General features: G+C 42.0%; 1 protein-coding gene across 1 annotated transcript; it reads left to right on the forward strand.

Moving 5' to 3' along the window:
* The first annotated feature begins 340 nt into the window (after positions 1–340).
* Positions 341–7,637, forward strand: Lig4 (DNA ligase 4). The gene is made up of 2 exons (XM_047552967.1): positions 341–410; positions 3,575–7,637. Exon 2 carries the CDS (start codon positions 3,600–3,602, stop codon positions 6,333–6,335), a length of 2,736 nt encoding a protein of 911 aa, XP_047408923.1. The 5' UTR covers positions 341–410; positions 3,575–3,599; the 3' UTR covers positions 6,336–7,637.
* Positions 7,638–23,581: the final 15,944 nt, after the last annotated feature.

Genomic DNA, 23,581 nt, shown 5'->3' on the forward strand with positions numbered 1-23,581 from the left:
GTTGTTACCACCGTTTTCCACACACAGCAAGAATTCTAAGCGCATCCCTCGCTGAGGAGGACTCAGGCTCAGGATCCCAGTAACGAGCCAGGGTACAGAGTGAACTCAGGCTTCGCTCAACCACGGAATCCACAGTTGTGGGTGGTCGAGCAATTGCAAAGACCACCGATCTAGCTATGTGTTCAGTCACAGCCATGGATAAACGCCCTGTAGTCCTCTCTCCCCACCAGGGGCCTGTGCCGTACGCCACTGCGCTTGCGCGCGCGGTCTCGTGACGTCCCGGCCGGCTGGCCCTCGGTCTGCACTGCGCCTGCGCGGCTCTCCATGGGCGGAGCCGTCGTTGTGGGCGGGGTTTCCGGTCTGGTGGGGGCGCCCGGTGTGGGAGTCTGGTGGGAGGTTGTCGGGCGCAGGTGAGGCCTGCGCTGGTGAGGGCGCGGTTCGGTCGGGGCGCGGTTCGGTCGGGGCGCGGGCGGCGGGGACTCGCGGGCTGCGGGGTGCGGGAGGCGGGGACTCGCGGGCGGCGGGTGCGGCCCGCGCTCCGCTTCCCAGGTGCGTGGGACTGGAGCTAGTCGCGCTCGCACCCGGCTCCCGGGCGCTGGGGAGCTGCCCGCGCCGGCGGCTGGACCTGGGCGTGCGCCCCCGCCGGCCCGGGTCCGCGCTGGCGCCCCGGTGCCCCGCTGGGGTTCGGGCTGGATAGAGCGCGCAGGTGGGGTTGCCGCGGAGAGGCTGTCGGCCTGGGGTAGTCACCCCTTGAGCCTCTGCCCTCGGGCTGCACGGACTTGGGGGAGACCCCGGAGCCTCGGGACTGTTCGTGCGCTGGTTTCTTCCCTTAGAGATTCGCCCAGTGTCGCTGAGGGCAAGGGAGGTTCGCTGACCCGAGCCCGGGCCTCGGAGGTCTGCAGCTGGTCCAGGGTTGCACTCGGGAACTTCCCTTGTCCTGTGTCACTTTCTCTTTCTCCAGTAAAAGAGCGCTCAGAAGCCTTCCGTAAACACAAAATAAAACGGGCCTCTTGGTTTTGTTGTGGCACTTCGCAGCAGCCAGTGGAGTCGTGTGTGTTGATTACTGCTTTCAGTCTCTTGAAAGCTTTGCACTATTGCTGTCAAAAAGTGAAGGCCCTCCATCTCCCCACCCATTCTTATTTGCCTAGTATTTTGCACTACTAGATTTTAAATGTTGTGTAGATCAGTAAGCATTAAAGTACGAGGTTTCAAGGATTTCCCAACACCAGGTACTGTGTTAAGTACCTGTGTAGATTATCTGATTTTATCTGATTTCATCCCCCTCCTAATTTTCATAGGATTTTTTTTTTTTAACCCCATTGTGCTCTTAAGGAAACTGAAACTTCCAGAAACTTACTGTCCCATATCCCACAGCTGTTAAATACTAGGGAGTCCACGTTTGGATATTTGTTAGACTCTGGACCTAAGCATGACAACAGTGTTCTTTTGTCTCATTGCAAATGGGAAGCATCAGCTTAAGACCTCAGAGTCTAAAAAGTAAAATTAGAGCGCACGCAAAAGGCAGATATTTGACTTTTTTATGCAATTGCAATGAGCAAAAATTTTTGTCTATTATTTTTAGAGTAATTTTGTAATTGTGTTACCTGTACATACAGTCATTTTAAGATACATGTGTATTCACACCATTACCTATATTTCATCATTTTTGTAAAGTAATTTAAGTCTTTGCCTGCAATTTGTTGAGTGAAACTTTGAGATCACGTGACATTTATAGGCAGATCTATAGAAACTATATACCAATGTTTGAAAATTCAGGGAAGTACTTCTTAATAAAGTTAATTTTATATGCATTATGCATAAATTATAGATGCAGCATATATGCCATAATGCATCCACTTGAGAGAACCAGGTGGTGCAGTTATGCAAACTAGAGTAAGAAAGGAGAGGCAGTTACTATATCAAAGCTAAAAATCTGAGGAAAGTGGTCTGTCTGGGATTTATCTCTTGATCTAACCTGCTCAGTAGAAGTTAGGTTTGCATTGTCAAAAATTATACTGAGAAGGGCAGGCCTTTCTCCTTAGGCCTCCCAATTGCAGCTGTGAACCATTGCCCGTGCAGTCAGAACCAGGCTGTATCCCACCAGTGGTGTTGGTCTATACGTATGTGACCAGCAGAACTTTCCCTGTACACTTTCCCAGGAACCAGTTGTAGGTGTTTAAAAAGTTATGGGCAAACAAAACTGCTATGGGTGTGCCACTGGTAACTGAAATTACAGCATGGTTTCTGGCCAGTAGAGATTGTGTGTCTTTCTCTTTTGTGTGCTGGAGTGGGGAATCCCATGGCATTTACTCTACAGCAGATCTCTGTACTTCTGGAAAAACTTCTGTGATTCCACTGTATGCTGGTGTGCCAGGAGGAATCTGAGACTACAAGACAAGCTGTGGTTTATGTTCTAGAGCTTGCATTCCTCTTGGAAGTCTATTTTGGAAAAAATAACTCATATTGATGTTATATATACTAATTTTAAGCTCTAAAATAGCTCTGATGTATTATAGATTCTAGTAGAACTGACATTGATCTTTAAAACCTCAAAGAAATTTTTACATGTTTGATGACCATTTTAGGAAATGTTGTAGACCCTAACCCAACAAAGGATGCATTATTCTCCTATTTTAGAAGACTTCAATGAAAAACTGTCTCAAGACATTCTACTTTTGTTTTATTTTTGTTAAAGCACTTAACATTTTATTATAGTTAGTTCTCCCTAAACCCTTTTTTCTTTACAGAATGTAAACTCTTTCAAAGTAGAAATGTAGTATGTCTGCCCTAGTGTAGTGCCTGGCTCAGGTGTGGTCACTGAGTACTTGGGTATAGCTGGCATAGGGCATGAAACAAAGGGAGTGTGCTAACAAACTTTGAAATGGATAAAGTGAGGAACTTATGGGGAGAGAATTCTGAATTAGGTTTTGAATGCTGGAGTGATTCGGCATAGCTACCAGGGAAGAGGTGAAAGTAGACAGATATAAGTTAGTTTTGTCAAAGACCTTAATTGATGATTAGGATTTCAAAATTTCCCAGGAAGTCAAATTTCAATTCAGCGAGCAAGTTGTTTGTTAAAGAACATCTGTTTTAGGCACTGTCTTTCTGATGCTGTGTATAGTCTGAGAAAGAAGACACATGCAGAGGCAGACTTTACTTCATGAGCCTAGAAATGAAGTGTTATTGTTACTGATTTTGTTTTTCTATTTTCATTATTAGCAGTATTCTTTTGCATTGTGTTCCAAATAAGTAAGCGATAAAAGAATTCATTCAATGAATATTGGTGTTTAGGGAGAAAGATAATTAAAATTACTTTTCAGTGTTTATAATTATAGGAAAGGAAGATAGTGATACTGTTGGTAACATACAAATTAGGTTTAAGTAAAATGGTTATTAGATGTAGAGGTTGAAAAGCATTTTATATACTTTTCATATGTCATTTACAACATTAACATATTTTCATTTAATAAACCTCAATAAGCATTTGCTGTGGAACAGGTCATCTCTATAAGGCCATGATGTTAAATACTTAGCTGAATTTTACCTTTCACTTTTTCTCTTTTTGCTTTATTAGTTAGACCAGAGGACCCACTGCTTCCATGGCCGCCTCACAAACTCCACAGACTGTTGCATCTCACGTTCCCTTTGCAGATTTATGTTCAACTTTAGAGCGAATACAGAAGAGTAAAGGACGTGCAGAAAAAATCAGACACTTCAAGGAATTTTTAGATTCTTGGAGAAAATTTCATGATGCCCTTCATAAGAACCAAAAAGATGTTACAGACTCTTTTTATCCGGCAATGAGACTTATTCTTCCTCAGCTGGAAAGAGAGAGAATGGCTTATGGAATCAAAGAAACTATGCTGGCTAAGCTTTATATCGAATTGCTTAATTTGCCAAGAGAAGGGAAAGATGCCCTTAAGCTCCTCAATTACAGGACCCCCACTGGGACTCGGGGGGAGGCCGGGGACTTTGCGATGATTGCGTACTTTGTGTTGAAGCCCCGGTGTTTGCAGAAAGGAAGTTTAACCATACAGCAAGTAAATGAACTTTTAGATTCAGTTGCCAGCAATAATTCTACCAAAAGAAAAGACTTAGTGAAAAAGAGTCTTCTTCAGCTTATAACTCAGAGTTCAGCACTGGAACAAAAGTGGCTCATACGAATGATTGTAAAGGACTTAAAACTTGGTTTTAGTCAGCAAACTATATTTTCTGTTTTTCATAATGATGCTACTGAGTTGCATAATGTCACTACAGATCTTGAAAAGGTCTGTCAGCAGCTGCATGATCCCTCTGTAGGACTCACTGATATTTCTATCACTTTGTTTTCTGCCTTTAAACCAATGCTAGCTGCAGTAGCAGATATTGAGCGCATTGAGAAAGACATGAAGCACCAGAGTTTCTACATCGAAACCAAGCTTGATGGTGAGCGGATGCAGATGCACAAAGATGGGGATGTTTACAAATACTTTTCCAGAAATGGCTATAACTACACTGATCAGTTTGGCGCCTCTCCGCAGGAGGGCTCTCTCACCCCATTCATTCATGATGCATTCCAGCCCGATGTGCAAACCTGTATCCTTGATGGAGAGATGATGGCCTACAATCCCAGCACACAGACCTTTATGCAAAAGGGCAATAAGTTTGATATTAAAAGAATGGTGGAAGATTCTGATCTGCAGACTTGTTACTGTGTTTTTGATGTATTGATGGTTAATAATAAAAAGCTAGGTCGTGAGATCCTGAGAAAGAGGTATGAGATTCTCAGAAGTACTTTTATACCAGTACCAGGTAGGGTGGAAATAGTGCAGAAAGCACAAGCTCATACCAAGAACGAAGTGATCGATGCACTGAATGAAGCAATAGATAAAAGAGAAGAGGGAATCATGATAAAACATCCCTTGTCCATTTACAAGCCAGACAAAAGAGGTGAAGGATGGTTAAAAATTAAGCCAGAATATGTCAGTGGACTAATGGATGAATTGGACATCTTAATTGTGGGAGGCTATTGGGGTAAAGGTTTGCGGGGTGGGATGATGTCTCATTTTTTGTGTGCAGTAGCGGAGAAACCCCCTCCTGGTGAGAAACCATCTGTGTTTCACACTCTGTGTCGTGTTGGCTCAGGATACACCATGAAAGAACTGTACGATCTAGGTTTGAAATTGGCCAAGTACTGGAAGACTTTTCATAGAAAAGCACCACCAAGCAGCATTTTATGTGGAACAGAGAAGCCAGAAGTGTACATTGAGCCTGGCAATTCTGTCATCGTTCAGGTTAAGGCCGCAGAGATTGTCCCCAGTGATATGTACAGAACTGGCTGTACGTTGCGATTTCCACGGATCGAGAGGATAAGAGATGACAAGGAGTGGCATGAGTGCATGACTCTGGAGGACCTGGAACAGCTGCGGGGGAAAGCAGCTGGAAAGCTCGCCTCGAAACACCTCTATCCAGGAGAGGAGGATGAACCAAAAGAGAAAAGGCGAAGAGCTGCCCCAAAGGTGAAGAAGGTGATCGGAATTATTGAACACTTAAAGGCACCTAACCTTTCTAACGTAAGCAAAGTTTCCAATATATTTGAAGATGTGGAGTTTTGTGTTATGAGCGGAACGGACAGCCATCCGAAGCCTGACCTGGAGAACAGAATTGCAGAGTTGGGTGGTTACATTGTACAGAATCCAGGCCCAGACACATACTGTGTAATTGCAGGTTCTGAGAACGTCAGAGTGAAAAACATCATTTCTTCTGATAAACATGATGTTGTCAAGCCTGCGTGGCTCTTAGAATGTTTTCAGACCAAAAGCTGTGTGCCCTGGCAGCCTCGCTTTATGATTCACATGTGCCCATCAACAAAACAGCATTTTGCCCGTGAATATGATCGCTATGGTGACAGTTATTTTGTTGATACAGATTTGATCCAGCTGAAAGAGGTGTTTTCAGGAATTAAAAATTCTAATGCACACACTCCTGAAGAAATGGCCTCTGTGATTGCGGATTTGGAATGTCGTTACTCCTGGGACCGCTCTCCTCTGAGTATGTTTAGGCACCACACCATTTATGTGGACGTGTACACTGTTATTAATGACTCGAGTACCAGAATCCAGGGAGCAAGACTGGCCATCAGAGCCTTGGAGCTCCGGTTCCATGGGGCAAAGGTAGTTCCTCTCTTAGCTGAGGGAGTATCCCATGTGCTCATTGGAGAGGATCATAGTCGCGTTGCAGATTTTAAAGCTTTTAGAAGAACTCTTAAGAGAAAGTTTAAGATCCTTCAAGAACGTTGGGTAACTGACTCAATAGAAAAGTGTGAGTTACAGGAAGAAAATCAGTATTTGATATAAGCCAACTTTCTTAGGAAAGCCTTGGATCTGGTAGACCCATTGCAATACGTAGTAATGATGAAATCGTAAACTGCCTTTTGGTTTTATTTTTTAAAAATCTATACTTAAAAAGTATTATTACATATAGTAAAACAAGAATTTTAATTTTTAACAGAAAAGGAATGACCCAAAGCCAAGAAAGAGATTCTCTTAGTAGTATAGTATTTTGTGAGTTTTATGACCAAAATGAAATAATTGAGCTATTTAAAGAAGAGGCGTTTTGTAAAGCCATCTATATAGAAATCTAGAATTTTGACTCACATATTAGTAAAATACATTTAGAAACTTTTAGAATCGTCAGAGTATTGACTTAAATAGGATTTTTCCAAAGTCAATTAAAATTTTTAATAGTTTTTAGCTAATAAAAGCATTGAAAGTAAAAAGGGCAGAGTTGTTATATTTAGACATGTAAAATAAGTATTTTTTACTTGAATGCCAAAATGCCTCTTTTAAATGTGAAACATAAACTTTTTTACAAAACTTGGTGATGTTTTTTAGCAAAGTCAGTTTAATGTGACTTAGTGGCCTAAGCATTTAAAATTGAATTGGTTTGATATTTTTAAAAACAATTTTTTTTTTTTTTTAAGTTTTTATTGTTTGGTACCAGGGATTGAACCCAGGGACACTCAACCACTGAGCCACATCCCCAGACCTTTTTATTTTTATTTTGAGACATGGTCTTGCTAAGTTGCTACGGGCTTTGCTACCCTGCTGAGGCTGGCTTTGAACCTAGATTCTCCTGCCTCAGCTTCCCAAGCCACTGGGATTACAGATGTGTGTCCCTGCAGCCTGTAAAAACTTGCAATTTTAAAAGTTAGTACAGATTTAAATTTTTTTCTAAAATTGAACATGTTTTATATCAAGTATTTTTTTGTGAATTTGTACTCCAGTATATAGTATTCACAAACTATGTTCCTAGATATAATCCATTGAGTAGGTGTCAAAATGGTGTGTGTGTCATGACTTCCATTAGAGGCCAGTAACTTGCTTTGGCTTTTTAAAGTTGCTCTTATAAGTAGATTATTTAAAGTCAATGTGTGTAATACATAGTATTTCTGGATTTATATGTCAAATTTTGAAATATAGCCTATATCTATTTAGCCTATAAGTACAGCCTATAAAAAATTTCTTTCCCAACAGTTGAGTGGAATTTGGTACCTGAGATACTGTGTGTAGGTTATGTGAAAGTAATTAGGAGTTTTATGAAATAATAGAAAAGAAATCTGGATTGTTATACTTAATTTAAATAAAGTATTTAATATATTATTAAAATGTTTTATTTGTGTTCTCTTTATTTTGAAAACTTCTGAATGGTTATTTTCTGTCAGATTTTAAGGTAACAATATAAGTTTTAACTGGTTTGAATCGAGTTCCTTTTTGAAGTACTTTGTTTCATGTTATGGAATGAGCTTTTAAAAATTTAAAACTTGTACTTTTGTGTAAGGGGAAAAATTTTAAAATACAGGTAAGTGTAGTGGGGGTAAAAGTCCATTATTTTGCCACCAAAGATAATAACGTTGCCTTTTTAGGTCTTTGGTGGTAAGGAAAGTACAAAACAGCCATTGAGGCAACAGCCCTAAAGCTGACCCCAAAGCTCTGCTTACCTTTGTGAGCTGGGCTCTTTACTGTCACCGGGCATGCCTGCCTCCTCCTCAGTTGCTGTGCGCTCTTGAACGCACTGTGCTGTGTCTTGTTAGCCCATTGATGCTCAAGCTCTGATGATTTCACAGAGCCACCTCCACTTCCCCCTCCCCCCCTTTTCCTTTTCCTGTGAAGCAGTGTGATAAATCTTCATAATGTCATTATTAGCTCTTTGGGATATAGTCCTAGAAGTGGAACTGCTGGTTCAAAATTAGGTTATTTTTCAGTAACACTTGGTATGTGTTAAAAACATTAGTGGAGTTGTTTTTCTTGTTTCTCTCCTCTTCCTCCTCTTCAGGTGCTGGGAGGTTCAGTTGCTCATTGCTGAACCTGTTCAGTACTTATTCCCTGAGTAGGCTTTTCCTATCCATGTGGCTTCAGGTATACTGCCATCTCCCACATTTCTTTGACCCCAGGGTCTTTGCTGAGCTGTAGTTCCTATATCTAACTACATAACATCTCCATATGATGTCTAATAGGCCTCTCAAACCCAATGTTTAGAACTTCTTTCTATGAAGGTTTATAAAAGAAACAACAACAAAAAAATGGTGTAATGAACCCGCTGTGCATTTGACTCAGTTTGAATAATTATTGGTGATCAATCTTTCATACTTATGTTCCTCCAGGATGCTGCGATATTATTAGCAGTATTGAGATTGAGCCCAGGGATGCTCTACCGCAGAGCTGCTTCCCCAGCACTTTTTGTTTTTCATTCTGAAATAGGGTTGCGCCAAGCTGCCCAGGCTGGCCTCACTCTTGGTGATCCTCCTGCCTCAACCTCCCTGCTGGGAATGCAGGGGTAGACCACCATGCCTGCTCAGATGACTTTTAAAGTAATCTAGATTACATGCTTTTATCTGCACATGTGCAACAATAGAACCCTCGATTTCTCAAACAGGATTGTGCTCTCTTCCAGTATTTTGTTTCTGTACTAAATAATGCATCTGCTCACCCTGCTCATGTTTAAAACTGTGGCGTCGTCCTTGACAGTCCACCTGACCTCATTCCTATGACACATGGCACATCTATTCAGACATGGCCTTGCTCCACTCATGCCAGTAGCCAGCACCTAGCCATTCCTGCTCCTTTGTTTTACTAGTGTCCTTAACCGGCCTTCCTTCCATTCTTACTGTATTATGTTCTGTTTTCCGGAACAAAATCTTTAAAGATGCAAATCAGATTGTGTCACTCTTCTGGTTAAAACTACTGAATTGCCATCAGTCATAATATCCAGTTTTCTCCATGGCCTGTTGTACCTGGCCCTGCCTTACCTGGTTTTGGATGGCTGGTGTCGTTTCCTACTGATGACCCCCCGTGCCCCACACCCCTTGCTCACCAACTTCAGCTGTGCTGTCCTGCTTGCACCCCTTTACCTTGTTCTCGCCATGTTTGCCCCACCCACACCAGGCCCTCCTTTCCCACCACCAGAGGAGGGATTTCCTGGTGATGACTACCGTTTTGTCCTGTTCATTGTCACCGTCAGCTATTTCTGGAGTGAGTGTTCAGCAGGCTGAACACACACTTGGCTCTTACTCTCCAAGGCCATGGATCTTTTTGCCAGAAAGCAGGACAGGACTTACCAAGAACTTCAGCCCTGTCTGCATCACTGAAGACTTGGAACTGCTCTTCAGGCTGGAGCAGCTGCTTCACACTGTGCTTTGCCTGGGACCTTAGTTACAGGATCACTTTGGGCCCTTAGATGCCTCACTTTGGGGAAAATTAGTTGGGCTTAATAACATGTCTAATGCAGCGTTCTTTTGGCCCCACAGCTATTCTGTAAAAATTGCTTCAATTTATTTTCAACCAATATAATGAATTATTTCTGTGGTAATTGTTTTGGTAAAAAGATGAATAAGATATTCTCCATCCTTGAGAAACTCAAGATGTATCAAAAGCAAGATAATTGGAATAGAAACTCGAGTGTTTTCTGAGTGAAGGGAGTGAATGATTGCTGTGCAAAGCCACGTGGAGTAGGGAAGAGGACACCTTCGACAGCCAGCTCGCCCTGGCTCAGTTCCAGACCCGCCGTCACTTGTATATTATTCTGACCCATAACTACCTCTCAGAACGCTAGTTTCTGAATTTTGAAGTGAAAGTGACACCTGTCTCACCAGCGTTGGAGCACAGAGTTGTAGCACCAGCACATGGTAAGGACTCTTCAGTTTGTATCTGCTGCTCTCACCCAGCTGTCCACCATGGTGATAAGTGAGTAGATTCAGAAAGGAGGAGAACGTCAGGCGTCTTGGTATGGAACGACTTTCCTGGCAGAGTGAAGATAATAAATAAAGATGTAGGTGGTACAAACGTGTGGGACTATTTGTAAAACACTCAGATGTAGGTCCAGAGATCAGGGTAGATTTTGAAGGGTCTTAAGTGCCACACTCAGACTATGGATTGTATCTGGTGCTCAAGGTAAGTGCATTGAATTGCAAGCAAGGTATCAACCTCAGATCAGATCAGGTTGCGTATTTTGCCTTTTTTTTTTTTTTTCTTTTTAGTTTCAGTTTTTAGAACACTATTGAGGTTTGATTGAAGTAAAGGATTCCATGTATTTGTTGTAGTCAATTTGTTGAGTTTGGAGATAAGCACACACCTGGGAGATTATCATTACAATCAAGACCACAAACATCAATTCCAAAAGTCGCCTTGTCCCCTTGACTGATTCCCTTGCCTCGTCATCATCCACAAATGCAGTGCCTCCTGAGCTCTAGACTCTGTTCTGTCTCATGGCGAGACCGATGTCCACATCTGTATTGTGCACACTTGGCATTGGGAAGAGGGGAAGAATGTTCCTCTGCTCTGGTCTCCGTTCATCCTCCTTGGAGGCTGTTCTCTCGTTTCAACAACCCTATGATCTCTCGCCAATGTGTATTCTTCACATGCAAGAATTTTTAAAGAATGGTCTAAATGTGTAGTTGTATTTCCCAGCTTTTTGCTCTTAAAATCTCACATACATTTTTTAAAGAAAGCCTTTGACTCTGTTTCTACACTCCATAAATGTCAAGATCTTGTTGGAGATGTGGAAGCAGAGACATGCTTAGCTCTCACCAAGAAGATGTAATTGTGTGTCCAAGGGATGTACTTATACCCCCAAAGGGAGGAAGCTACCTACTTGGTAAACTAGATTAGACAAGTAAATCCTAGCAATTTCTCAGAGGTAGATATGAGGAGATTGCCTGTCAGAGAAGAGGTAATTCCTTTGACATTCAAATAGTTTGGAGCATAGAAAAAAAAAAAACAAGTCCTCCCAAATTTGTTTCTTAATCGTGTAATGTTGGTAATGCCACCTCCCCAAAATAGCACCAAATTTGGAGCAACCACAACTTTCACCCGTCACCACTGGGAATGTAAAATGATGCTACTTTGAAAAACTGGTAATTTTTAAAGTTCTAGAATTGTTCTGTAGCTCACCAAGTCTATCCTGCCACAAGAGAAAAAAATAAATAAAAAGCTGTCTACAAAATGATCAGTACAAGAATTGTCAGAGAAGCTTCATTCCCAATAGCTGCAAACCAGAAAGCCATTCATCTTTCAGTAGGAGGATGGATAAATAAATCAGTATGCTCTTGTAACAGGTCTACTCAGCAGCCTCAGAACACCAGTGGATGCCCACTGCAGTATGGATTCCTGCTTGAGTGGCAGAAGCCAAATGCCAATAGCACACATCGTAAGATTCCTTTATATGAAGTTCAGAAACATAAAACTAATCCTGAGCAATAGAAATCAGAGCAGACATGTCTCTGGGAAGGAGCATTAGCTGAAAAGGAACAAAGAGACATTTCTGAAGTGATAGAAATTTAATTACCTTCATTGACATGTTGGTTACACAGATGTGTATACTTATCAGAGCCTTAAGACTCATTTTAATAATTTCTTTAAATATTAAAAACAATTATGGATTTCATAGTTCCATAGAGACACAATATCCTAATATTTTTAAGTGAATATTGTAAGAATAGCAATAAAATATTTCCAAACAATTTTCAATTTTAAGGAGTATGAGGATGAACCAATATTAAAAACTATATTATGGCATGTAACTGTATTAATGGACTAAAGGCAGCAATGAAAACTGGTTTAAGAAATTCAATATTTTTTCTCAGAGGGGAAAAAACCCTAAATGACATAAAAAGTAGGAGCCTTATTAAATATTATATTACTTTTTTAAAAAGCCAATCTTTGGCCTTCTTGGGTGGTGGTGAAAACCCAACACATGTTTTGGATCTCCACAAATTCCCACATAAAAACCAGATAGAACAACTAGGTAGCAAACAGCCCTACAGACAGTATTTACAGCAGGAGTAAGTGATGAGGTGTCCCCCAAACCCAGCGCACAGGTAGGTGAGGACCAGCAGGTGGACGGCAAAACCTGCATGGCATTAAAACGCATGTGACAGAAGCCAGAGGATGGTGGGAGGCCTGCAGGAACCTGAGGGGGAAGCAAGCCACGTATTCAGCAGGGTGACACTGGAAAGCCCGGGCACTGGGATGAAAACAGCCTGAGTCCCCAGAACAGCCCGTCCTGACGCTCTCCAGGGCAAGAGCCCAGGCTGAGAATAAGCCCCTGCGAGTAGAGTAAAATGTGATCAAAATAGGGAAAACTGGTACACAGAAAGTAGTTCAGAGAAAAGCAGAGCACGAGTTCTCGGAATGCAAACTTCTACATTTTTGAAAAACGAGGAGTTTCTGTGAAGTTAGAGAAGTTCCTGTTAACATGTATTTCTTCTGAACATTCAGTGAAGACTAGCTCACCTAAAAATGAGCAACCAAAAGGTATTGGGGCTAAACACAAAAATATGAATAAAAGCATAATTAAAAATAACAGGGAAAATGAAATCAAGGCATACCACCACAACAGATTGAATTTATAACCTGTAACTCCAAAGCAAGTCAAAATATTAGGAGAGAAGAAGGAGAAGGAAAGGAAGGTACAAAAGAAGGGACTCTGAAAGAATACTATTTTAGAAAAACTCAGAAACAAAGTTACAGAACTCAGGAATTAGATGAAAAAATATCAACATGTCATTGGTAATCTAAACCCAGAGAAGAAGTAATTGATATGTGTTATCTTGCTTTCCACCACTTTAACAAAGTACACAAGACAATTGACTCATAAAGAAAAAGTTTCATTCTGGAGGTTCAGCGCTTGCTCAATTCGTTCTGCTGCTTTTGCCTTGGGTCTGTGGGAAGGAAATGCATGGCGGTGGGAGTGTGTGGTGAGGAAGACTGCTCACCTCATGGTGGGAAGCGAGAGAGAGAAGAGAGGACTGGGGTCCCACCGTTCCCTTGGAGACGACGTAAACACCTCCCTAAGCCCCACCTCTTAAAGTTTCCAAGTTTCCCAATAATGCTCCCCAGGGAATCAAGCCTTCAGTGCTTGGACCCTGGGGACACTCAGAATCCACACTGTAGCAATACATTTAACTACATAACACAATTAACTCATGAAACCTTAAAAGTTGTGTTCTCTATATCACTGTTAAGTTGGTTTTGGGAGCAGAGGGTCAAGGGTTGGCACTTCTTGCTCTACAGCCTTGTTGATGTCACTCTTCCTTATATCTGACCCTTGAAAAGGCCAGATAACCTCTGGTCCTTCTTGTTAAGTAGACACGGATGTGATGATCTTTGGGCTGTCTTACAATGTTCACATTCTGAAGTATTAAGTCATTTACTGCTAGCCTACAATTAATTTATTACTGTGCCTTTTATTTTTATGAGGAGATCTTGAGCTAGTATTGATGATTTGGTTGGTAAATGGGCCTGGGAGGACAGCTGGTGGAGAGTTCCAGAGGAGGCCAGGCAATCCCTAAATATGAATTTAATGGTGACTTTTCCAAGGAGCAAGTCTTCATTTCCTCACCCTTTTGATTTGAGTATATGAAGTTCTTCTATCTTACATAGATAAAAAGATTCTTCATAGACGTGACACCTTTATTAATCTTCAATATTAATATAAGTATGAAAAACTTATTCCCTAAGAAAATGCACCTTCAAGATAAGACATCATACAATCGTCCTCACAATACAAACACATATGCCTTCTCTAAGCTCCTCCCTGTAGAGAACCTCTGTAGAAATTCAGGGGCAGCCACAGAAACTCCACCAGCTCCTATCAAAATCAGCATAGCATAGTGCTTAAAAGGCAAACCTTATCTTAACCGGCACATGACTGCTCTTCAAGCAATAGGAAGTGTAGGTTTAGATCAGTAGTGTTGGCACGCCCTTGGTTATGGGAAAAGACAGGTGAATGAACCAAAATCAATGAATTCTTGAGTCTTGGTAAGTTTAAATTTTATCATTCCATGTGAAATGGCAAAGCCCCTAGCAGACCTTGTGGGCAGTATTACTGTCTCTTAGATTTCTCTGCTTGTTGATGAGGGCACAGCTGTCTGATAGCCACTGCTGAACTTAAGGGGTACCCTTTCAAGAAACAAGGACGCTGAGCTCAGGAATGATAATGTTCTTCAAATTCTTTAAAAAGGGTATTACGGCATTCAGAGGCAAACGTGTTTTTCCGCACGCTGCATTCTCTTAGTCCCATTCCTGGTGTGATCGAAGTGAGTTAGGTGCATTTACCTCTACAGCTCTGGCTTTTACAATGGCTGGTGCAAGATCTCCACGTGTTCTGAAACTACAGTCTGCTCAGAAGTCGGAGTCCTTTCATTAATGTTGTTCTCCAATGCATCCTCTAAGTCATTTCCCCTCGGCTGCAGAACTGGGGTTGTTCATGGCTGAAGAGGGAGCTGTGAGTCATGTGATTTCTTCCTAAGTGACAGCATGCTATTGATCAAGAGTGGCTTGAGGGTGGAGCATCATTTTTCAGCTGGTTGTTTGGGGATCTCAAGGGTTTACAAGGACATTTCCATCTAAAGTTTGTAATTGTCTTAATATCTTTGATTTTTTTATATGAATTGATAAGTAAGATAAATAATGTTCCTTTTGAAATGGAGTGATTTGAAAACCTCTGGAAATTAAGCAAGCGCTTGGAGTAGCTGAGTCTGACAAGTGGCTCTATGACTCACCGAGTCCCATGATCACTCAGCTGAATGTTGCTTGCCAATATGGAGGTTAGAAATTGGAATTTTTAAATTCTTGGTCACATAAGTTAATTTGTCTCAATATTATTTTGATATAAAAGGAAAACTAAGGTGCATTAACTAAGATAAAACAAGTTAATGAAGATCATATATATAGAAACATTACAAGTACATACAGAGAAAATGGTCATCAGATTGTTGTGTTCACCTGGTCCAAGTTCCCATCTCTCATAGCAGTTCCAGGAGCAGTGTTGAACAAAAGAATTATAAATCATACTGATGATCATATGGTTTGTCTTTTACTTAATTAGTAATTGAGCACTATTCATAACCCCAATGTATTTATTTGTAGAATGGTGTTTTCAAATAATTCCACACTTTCCCTCTCTCTAGGTACTTAGAAAATGACCATTTTCAAAAAATAATCCCCTTGAGTTTTTTGAAGTCCAATTTGCAAAAATTAGAAATCAGGAAATTATTTTTATATATTCTTGGTGTTGAAAGAGTTAATTTCTAGCATATATTTTAATATTTAATAGGTTTCCAAGTAGCATATACTGTGCTATTTTAACTTTTTCCCAGCAATTCAGTTACTTTTGTAATTCAATAAAAATTAAAATAAATTTACTATTTATAAAACAAAGTATTGCCTTCACATATCATGACTACCATTCCAGGTGTCATGGCATGACAATCAATTCAAAGCTCCCTGATATGAAACAGCCTTTCCATTATGGTCAGGGGTTTAGACTACGCACAGCAGCAGCCTCTTGTCTGGGTGCCCTTCTGTCTGGGGATCCGCTGGCAGTGGTCACTCTGTCCTTGTTGGCTGGGGGGAGTCAGAAGACCCTGGGTTTCACAGCCTCCAGAAGCTGAATGCTGACAAGGCTCTGACAGTGGGAAGTGACCATTCCCCGGTCACCCTCCAGAGGAGAAAACAGCCATAGCAAACCTGAGCAGGTATCTGCTTCCAGAAGTGAGCTGCTTAACATGCTAAGGGCTAATTTGAACAAGGATGGTGGGCAGAATGAGGGGGGAAGAGGGGATGTGAGAGGACCAGCCTACGTCACTGAGGGGCTGTCAGCACAAATCTGGATCCCAGGGAGGCTGCTGGTGGGTCTCAAGGGAGTGAGGAACATGTAGGAGGCCAGGGGAAGAGGGGCAGTGTGGGAAGAAGCTGGAGGACATCACCTCCTGTGACAAGCAGGGCCTGGATGATGAACCTGGTGGTACAGAGGAGACCTTCCGGCGGTGTTGAGGAGGATCCCGTTCCCTGCTGCTTGCAGTAAAAGGTGGATGATTTAAACAAATCCATTTTTGTTTGTTTGACACAAAGGAACCCAAAATTGATAAGTTCGAACATTCTCAGTGTATGCAGAAAGCAAAAGCTGTTGAAATCAAGAATTTGCTTCCAAAAGTGTAGAGGGCCCAGGTGTGATTATGTAAATTCCCATCTCACCTCAGATACACCTGAGGATCAGCTCTAGTTCACAAAATCCTTAGGCAAAGATCCTCTCAGGTCCTTTTAATCAACAGAAGGGTCCGGTAGAAAGGTGAGGTCTGCAGTCCCTGTGCCATCTCAGCACAGGGCGAATTAGAGAAACACATCGCAAAGATCTGCCAGGAGGCTTTTGTCCAGTGGACTGAAGGCCACGGAGAAGATCATGTCCGCAGGAAAACCCGCCCGCTTGGACAGAAAGAAACAGGCCGAGTATAAAGTGAAAGGAGGCTGAGGGAGTGTCAGAATTCCGTGGGCAGGGCAGGAAGCAGTCTCAGGAAGCTGCCCAGCAGCAAACCCTGCCTGCTTCCATGGAAAAAGGGGTGACTCAAGGGCAGGCCCTGAGACCTGAGGGAGGACCAAGAGCAAGATGCCTTTTCCAAGTTTTGAAGGCTGATCCAGGAGCTGTGAGCACGTGCCTGGATTTTTAGTATTGCTGTGGACAAGAGACCATTCTTACTTTCCATTTCCTCCTCTCTTTTGAAGGGGAAGGTCCGCAGCTGTCATTCTCTGTGCCACCACTGCATGCTGGATGTACTGGACAGATGACTTCGGTTTCATCTGTGGAGATGGAGAGCTGTACCTAGCGGTTTACACCCGCAGCCTCATCTGCCCTGAACCTGGTTTAGGAAAAGAGCTTTATACTTTGCTGGTAGACTAATGAATTAAGTAGGACTTGGGACTATGGGGAGGGAATCTTGAAAGGGAGTGTATCATTGAGGGTCAGAGAACAGACTCTGGACAGATTTTCAAGGTGGACGCCATGATCCCCGCCTCCTGGTGTTCAGAGTCTGGTAGAATCTCCTCCATCTATGGAAAGACCTGTGATTTTCATCTTTTCAATAGAACTTGACAGACGGGATGGAATGTCACTCTCACAATTACATTGTAATTCTCACTATCAGACGTACCCCCCTCTCTCTCTCTCTGTCTCTCTCTCTCTCCCCACTCTCCCTCCCCTTCTCCATCTTCCCCTCTACCCTCTGTCACCTTTCTGTAGATTGGATCTTGGATGTCCCCCAAAGACCCATGTGTACCCCAAGGCTTGGTACCCAGAGCAGCACTATTGGGGGTGTCAGAATCTTTGACAAGGTGGGGCCCAGTGGCCAGTCTTTACGTAGTAAGGAGCACACCCTCGAAGGGGATTGCAGGCCCTCAAGCCCACCCTCTTCCTTTCTTTTTCTTCCTGGCCCACAGTGTAAGTGTGTCTGCTCTGCTACACGCTCCTGCCCGAGGTGCTGCCTCACCACAGGCCCAAAGCCACAGCTCTAATCAGTCATGAACTAGGACTTCCAAAACTGTGAGCCAAAATAAACCTCTTATCTTTATACGTTGGTCGTCTTAGGTATTTGTCACAGTGATGCAAAGCTGACCGATGTTGACCTTTACAGAAGCAAGCTGTTGACCCCATAACTTCAAGCAAGAAAGACTGCCAATACCCAAGATCAGGAAGCAAGCCTGTGTCCCAACTGCGCTCGCAGGTGAGGACACACCCCTCATGCTCTCGTCTTTCTGAGCCTTAGAATGATTGATTACATAGGTGATTCTTGTCAGACTGCTCAGCAGTCTGTGCTGCACAAAAGACTCTGAAGAAATACTCCCTTTTTCCTTGCTGGCTCTCCTAGTTTGGCTGGAAAAAAGTGCAAATTGATTATAATTCACTTATAATTGACCTCAAACTATTTTTTCCTTCTAATCTCTCTCTGCTTTTCCAACTCTGGTCAAACTGACTCCCTCTGTTTCACTCTTTCTAATTCCAGGCGAATCCTGCTTCCTTGATCTGATGGGTCTCCCCAAGGATCGCCATGGCAGGTTCCACATTATCGTTCTCTAAAGCCACAGATCATATGTCATTTTATCCAGAAAAATCACACCAATGCCCTGGCCATGAATCCCCTTCTTCCCAGCACCTGAAAAACTCAGAAATCTTGTACTCCTTATTTTCTGCCTCATAATCTTTTTGTCTAACTTTACCTTCTGGTTTAGCTTTTAGAGGATATGAATAACTATGTAAATCTTTTATGTTTCAGTGTTTATTGAGTGTTTTATCAGTTTCTTTGGAATACAATTATACCACTAAGTTTCAGATTTAATACTGGCACATGTAAACATAACCATATCACCAATGTAAACCTCTCTGCTTAAGCAAATGACAAGAAAAACCTTCATGTGTAGCCAGTGGCCAGAGGAAAGACCTTGAAACAGATGAGCCTGGATGGAAATCTGGCGTCTCTGCTTGGGCAAGTCAGATAATTTCCCATGCTTTAGCTTCCTCTTCTATAAAATAGGGTAATTAGGACTTTTAGATTATAGAGTCATTTTGAAGCTAGGTGTGTGTGCATTAGGCATTTAGATTATAGAGTCATTTTGAAGCTGGGAGTGTAATCAGAATGATGCTTAAACTGTTGTTCTCTCTCAGTAAATTTTTGCACATGGTATGAGAACAAAATAATCAGTATGGAGGTGCTGTGATAGACAGTAGTCATAAAAGGTGAGTTAAGAAATGGACTCGTAAAGAAAAGCCTTACAAAAACACCAAGAACCTTCTCTGTCTTCCTGTAGACCGTGGCTCACATCTGGGGATGGTTTTTGCCCTTTCGGTAGATGACATCTGGAGACTGACCCTCGAGGCTGAGAGTTACTGCCAGGGTCTGGCGAGTGAGACGAGGACTCCTGTTGAATGTCTTGAGAGGAAGGGAGCAGCCCTGCGCAGTAAGCAGTCATCCACACTCAGGCGTTTGTGGTGCTGCGGTTGAGAAACCTGTCTGGAGTCGTCTGATGTCGAGCCAAAGAGACGTCTTGCTCCTTTTAAGTCACGCTTCACCTCACTTGATCACGGCTGCACGGCAAGTCCGATTCCATCCATGAGACGAACGCTAATTCTGGCTTACTTCCTTTAAAAGGTTAGTATGTGGTTTAATTAGTTAGTGTTTGCCAAGTCCTTTGAAGTTGTAAAGCCCTACACAAATGCTACTTATCATTAATTACCATTCTGGAAGCCCTATGCTGTGATCCTACTTCTTCTCTATCAAAGCCCAGCCTCAAAGACCTGAGCAAGACTGAATTATTTTTGGTAAGTTGGAACATTTTTAATGAGAAAGATAGGCATCGGGGACCTAGACCAATCGTAGATAGCTGGGATATGACTGTATATAAATTGGCTCATTAAGATCAGGAAAACTATAGGTTTTGCTCTGGGATATGCCAGCTGTATTAAAGAACATTTCCAATGATATGATACTATATGTTTGAGAAGGTAGAAGCATGAATCTGTAATGCAGGTTTAAACAATTATAAGGAAACCAAAATAATTCATGGAAATGAATTTCTATTATATTTATAAACTGACTTCTTCCACCAATAAATCACAGTGTAATATGGATTGTTCTGAGAGATGAACAAAATAAAATGATTCACAAAAACTTTTTAAAAAGCCTAAGATACTGGGTGTGATACTTTTTTCCTCCAGATATGAAGTAAAAGTCACATCTTGTAAATATAATTTTATACCTTGATGCAGTATAAAAAGAAGACAGCACTTGATTTGGTCTTACTGGTTGTGTCATTTTGCTGTTAGGAAATAAAGCCTACCTCTGATTTGCACATTGATTATATTGTGTTCTGCTAAAATGTCTGTAGTGCTCTTCTGCCGCATGGACCTGGATAAAGCCTTGGTTGATGCAGCTCTGGGGTAGGTGCAGATTGAGTGTCCCTGTGGAGTTGAGAATGGGGCTCTGTTGAATTCTGATGGGACACATTGGCAAGTGTGAATCGGCTCCACTCGGCCATATCCTGATGACATTCATCCCTGGTACCTCACTGTGGGGGTGAAATTTAGAAACAGAGAGCAGGTCTAGGAGAGTTACCAGTGAAGCCTTGAAGTTTGACTAGGAAGTACAGCCTGCGGAAGGACTTCTCTTCAAACCCCAAAGAGGTGACATGAGAAGAGGAACTGTTTTCTCTGGATAACCACTTGTTGCTCATAAAAGTTAGTGTTACAACCTCCCAATGAAGTTTAAGTTGACCCGTGTTTATTTCATTAGACGGTAAATTTCTGGGTGACAGAGATCATGCCTTTGATATCTCCCAACCCTAAGAAATAGTATAGTGTCAGAAAGAAGAAACAGGCTTAAAAATAACATTAGATAGAATCTAGAAAATAGGACTCCAAATATTGATTGGAAAAATAAAATTTAAAAAAATCAAGAAATGTTATGCAAGGAATAAAAATGGTGGGGATGTTCACATACAGGTTGTTAACAACTGAGTTCCACTGGTGAAAACCGTACAAGGTAGTATAAAGTAGTACGAAGCTTTAGTAATAGACACAGTATGGCCCACCGAAGACCAAACAGCTTGGACAGCACAGAAATAGACCCCTCTGTGTGTGGCTTTAGTACATGGCGAAGGTCAGGGTTCCTGTCCATGCGGGAAACGGGGCTTGCTCAGCATGTCCTTGGGGGCAGTGGTGTAGCCATCTGGAAAACAAACAGCAAATTTGGAATCCTCTCTCATTCCTTAAAGCAAAATGTATTTCAGATTAACCCAGATATGTAAAAGAAAAAAAAAGTCATACAAATAATATAAAATTAGGAAAGAAATATTTTAAACAAACAATGACAACAACAAAACACCCAAAAGACAGAGAAGAAAATATTGCTGAATTTAATGTATAAAATTTATAAAAATGCTTTTCATAAAATCCACCATGAGTAAGTCAAAGGAGATGGATGACTTAGTAAGTAAAGTATTTGTAATCAAGTTCCAGAAAATGACTTTCTGTATTACATGAAGAGCACCTGTAAGAAAAGCTATGAAGTAGGTAATTAATAATAAGTACAAAGATATATAAAATGTTCAAAACATAAAAACATAAAAAACTTATGGAAAGACATCTGCAGCGCCTGTAACAACATGAGCCACCTGGAGTCCCTGTGGCCCTGGGAGGGCTCTGACAGCTGTGCCTGTCACCTCTCAAGAAGTGGGGGTGTTGCTGTCCTTGCCCAGGGGACTCGGCAGTGTCATCCTTCTATAAAAAATGTTGTCTTTGTATTGATTTTAGTTTGAAAAACTCCATTAAACTTGGTTATCTGATGAGTAAAGATTTCAGAAACGTGTTTGTTTACTGAAGACACAAGTAACTAAACTGTTTGGAGCTCAGTGAAATTTCACTGGGGTGGAGGGATGCCATCTAATTGAAAAAGTCTCACTTAAGACGGCTCAACTGTATTCTTGACACATCTGTGAAGACTGAAGTTACCTGGCATCCATGCGTGGTGTGAGGACAAGTTAGCCTGACGCTGGCTTCGTCTTCATTCCCCTAGAAGCCGTGATCCTGGGAACTTAGTGTGGCAACGGCTGGGATGCGCTGACTTCCTTCCTTGTTGCTGCTGCGCTGGTGACAAGCACTTTGGGATGTTGGTGCGATTGGGTCTCTCGATTTGTCCAAAGCTGGTCCTCTTTCAGGCAGAGGGTGAGATGGGAAGTCCCGGTCTCCATTCAACAGTGTTGTCTTCCTCTGACCAGCTTCTCCAGGAGAACACTGGGGTCAGAGTGTACTCCTCCATAGACCCCAAAATGTATGTTCTCCAAGGCATGCGGGTTTTCCTTCACGTAAATTTATGAATTAAAGGAGTTTCCTCTTTGGTTTGGGAAACCCAAAGTAAAATCAGTTTAACTCTTTTCAATACAAAAATTTACTGTTTCTTGTCTCCTAAGAATAAATTTAGCAGAAGATAATCAACAAAGTGTTTTCTCAGACAGTCTGTTAACAGCCAGGCACAAATGCCAGCCTTGGTCTTAACAGCTGCCAGACTCATGATTCACCGAACAGGAGAGTAAATTTCAACCTTACTTGATTTCGTTAATTAGTACAAATGAGATCACTGTAGGGCAGTTGCTTATTATCACTTACCTTCAAATACCTGAAGGGAGAGGTGGAGATGAGATGCAAATTTTAATTGTATTCACTTATTTGGACATGGTGAGAATGGAGTCACAGTGGCATGATGTCCTTCTTAGTTGGCATCACTCTTTGAAATGAAATTCCATGTGCTTGGAGAGGGACATAGGCCAGGGGGTTATCTCGGTACTCTGCAATAGGCAAGGAACAGCTGGGGACACTCTAGATGCTGACTAGAACAGCACACATGAGGCTGAGTCGCACACAGCCAGTGAGGAGCCTTGGTGACCTGTGACGTGGCAGAGCAGTTGACATACTACACAATCTTTAAGGGCATGCTTTGAATGCCTAGGAAAATAAGACTTTGTAGACCGTTCAGCAAAATGTGAACACTGATTTTATGTAGGAGGAGTAACTAGGGGTGCTTTCTTTGTTTTTCTGAGCTTTTCTAGTATTTAGTACCAAGGGTAAAATTCTAATAAGATGTAATTGGTGTGCCCCTAAAAGTGAGAGGCTGAGCACCAACAGTGAACATCAGAAATCTCATTTTACTCTCCAAGTAGAATTCATAATCAATGCCCATTTCATTCTCTTGACTGATTTAAAATTTTTAGATATCTGTTCTTTTCCATGACCCCTTCATCTATCTCACAAGTTTATGCTAGTGGCAGAACGAAAGTCATGTTTTCGTCCCCGTTGTGAGTCTTCAGGTATGATCTAGTTATAACTCACGATGGTCTTGCTGACTCCAGAGAGCGCTTGGGATGTCAGGGAGCTGCGCAGTGGGAGATGCGCAGAGGACTGGCTGGCTACTCAGCAGAACGCAGTGCTCTGAGATCCAGCTTTATGTGGATATTTTCTTACTTTCTTTAAGCAAAATAACTGACTGTGTAGCACAACACACCAAAATAAAGTAAAATAAGAAGTCACAATTCACCAGATGTCCTTTGTGTAAATGACAGAAACTGTGAGCTGCGGAGCTATGTACTGTGGCTGAATCACATGATTCTTGGTCCCTTCTGTCCTCTCGGGGGCTTCAGATGAGCTCAAACATAAACCTTGCTTGAAGATTGTGCCTTTTAAAGACAACAGACCAGAATCAAAGAAGATGGACAGAGGGAAAGAGGGC

This window comes from Sciurus carolinensis, chromosome 5, assembly GCF_902686445.1.
Source record: "Sciurus carolinensis chromosome 5, mSciCar1.2, whole genome shotgun sequence".
In the NCBI taxonomy this organism is placed as follows: domain Eukaryota; kingdom Metazoa; phylum Chordata; class Mammalia; order Rodentia; family Sciuridae; genus Sciurus; species Sciurus carolinensis.

Coding starts and splice junctions, on each gene's coding strand:
- Lig4 (XM_047552967.1), top strand. CDS start 3,600: ATGGCCGCCTCACAAACTCCACAGACTGTTGCATCTCACGTTCCCTTT.